The following is a 2,397-nucleotide window of genomic DNA, read 5'->3' on the forward strand; positions in this document are numbered from 1 at the left end:
AAAGAAGAGAAATGCATTATTTACATGATTATAAAGTAGACAAATGCATTATTTACATGATTATAAAGTAGACAAATGCATTATTTACATGATTATAAAGTAGACAAATGCATTATTTACATCATTAAAAAAGTAGACAAATGCATTATTTACATGATTATAAAGTAGACAAATGCATTATATACATGATTATAAAGTAGACAAATGCATTATTTACACCATTAAAAAAGTAGACAAATCCATGATTTACATGATCATAAAGTAGACAAATGCATTATATACATGATTATAAAGTAGACAAGTGCATTATTTACATGATTATAAAGTAGACAAGTGCATTATTTACATGATTATAAAGTACACAAGTGCATTAGATACATCATTATAAAGTAGACAAGTGCATTATTTACATGATTATAAAGTAGACAAAAGCATTATTTACATCATTATAAAGTAGACAAGTGCATTAGTTACATCGTTGAAAACTAGACAAATCCATTATTTCCAGACAATACTTCTTAGAGCTGAGCAGAAATGAAAATTTGTTTCAATCTTATTTGTGACCTACACTAAATAAATGTTACAAAATATCAATTTTAAAATATTCTTGAGTTAAAAATTGTAACATTAAAGCTAGAATTGTTATTTAAGCATGAATTTTGAAAGTTGATATTTCTTCATTCTCCACCTTAAAGGTGCCACTGGTCCATGTGTACTGATACATGACAATTTGGCAATATATAAAAACTAACTTAAAAATTTATCTTAACAGAGTTCAGTTTGGAAAAAAAAAATATTAAAAACTAGAGGAAACCCTTCATGTATATTTTTATATTAAAAACTAGAGAAAACCCACTGTGTATATTTTATATTAAAAACTAGAGAAAACCCACTGTGTATATTCTATATTAAACACTAGAGAAAACCCTCTGTGTATATTCTATATTAAACACTAGAGGAAACCCTCTATGTATATTCTATATTAAACACTAGAGGAAACCCACTGTGTATATTCTATATTAAACACTAGAGAAAACCCTCTGTGTATATTCTATATTAAACACTAGAGGAAACCCTCTATGTATATTTTATATTAAAAACTAGAGGAAACCCTCTATGTATATTCTATATTAAACACTAGAGAAAACCCTCTGTGTATATTCTATATTAAACACTAGAGGAAACCCTCTGTGTATATTTTATATTAAAAACTAGAGGAAACCCTCTATGTATATTCTATATTAAACACTAGAGAAAACCCTCTGTGTATATTCTATATTAAAAACTAGAGGAAACCCTCTGTGTATATTTTTAGAAACAGAAAGGTTTTGTGCTCACTGTTGAAGTGTGGTCCCTAAGCTGGTAGTACAGTGTAGCAGAAAAGATATTTGGATGCTACACTTAACATAGTTTTTAAAGTCTGCACAAATGTTATCTTTTAGTTTAATAATTAAAATCTTGTCTTTAGGAGGTGTCAGAAGTAAAATATAGTGGTAGATATTTATGAATATTTCTCATTATTATAAGATAATAATATATTCTGGTTAATGATGCAAAAATTAATGGTCACTTAAGAAATTGCAACATTACTGGTAATATCTAAAAACACCATAGTGTTTTGTGTGTGGTGTTGCTGTCACACACACGAAACTCTCTAACATGTGAATGAAGCCAGGGATATAGTGCACTTTAGTGAATTTCTAACAATTTAAAAACTGCAAATATGTAAATAAATATTACATTATTCAATTTACACCCAAAATTAAGTGTTTTACTTATCCAAACTTTGGATGTCAAAGTGGTAAAATATCATCATATTTTTAGTATACTTTATCAGCATATTTATTCAGATAACTGAGAATTATAACACTGAACTGTAGTAATGATTGTCTTTTACTCGTAGGAAGCTGCAAGTAAGGCTGAAGCACAACCAAAAACACCACCTGGTGATGACAAGGATGATGAAATCACGACACTACCACACATTACACCTCCACAGCGAGGTCGGCGTGGAGCGGTCAGTGCAGAAACATATTCAGAAGAAGATGCAGCTAACTATGTCAAGAAGGTTTGAATGGTTGCTTTACTTACAATATACCTTGGTTTTTGTAGTTAATTAATTTTCGAATATATGTCTCTTGTAGCTCTGTAACTTATGTAAACTGAAAGCATTGTTGAACTTCTAAGTTGTTAATTTGTAGTAGCGGAAAATATTTTTGAATTGTATAATTATAGATACTATTATATACTTTTAATATTAATATTAAATTGTATAATTATAGATACTATAATATACTTTAATATTAGTATTAAATTGTATAATTATAGATACTATAATATACTTTAATATTAGTATTAAATTGTATAATTATAGATACTATAATATACTTTAATATT

At 27.5% G+C, this 2,397-nt stretch overlaps 1 protein-coding gene across 1 annotated transcript in view; it reads left to right on the plus strand.

The window, feature by feature from the left end:
* Positions 1–1,903: 1,903 nt before the first annotated feature.
* The window catches only part of LOC106477363 (cAMP-dependent protein kinase regulatory subunit-like), a gene marked incomplete at its 5' end in the record, with an annotated part of 3,935 nt that continues 3,441 nt past the window's right edge, over positions 1,904–2,397 (plus strand). The window contains one exon of the mRNA XM_013937941.2: positions 1,904–2,068. Coding sequence (XP_013793395.2) covers positions 1,904–2,068 — 165 coding nt within the window. The remainder of the gene's footprint in view (positions 2,069–2,397) is intronic.

Source organism: Limulus polyphemus, unplaced genomic scaffold (genome assembly GCF_000517525.1).
Source record: "Limulus polyphemus unplaced genomic scaffold, Limulus_polyphemus-2.1.2 Scaffold14536, whole genome shotgun sequence".
Classification (NCBI taxonomy): Eukaryota; Metazoa; Arthropoda; class Merostomata; order Xiphosura; family Limulidae; genus Limulus; species Limulus polyphemus.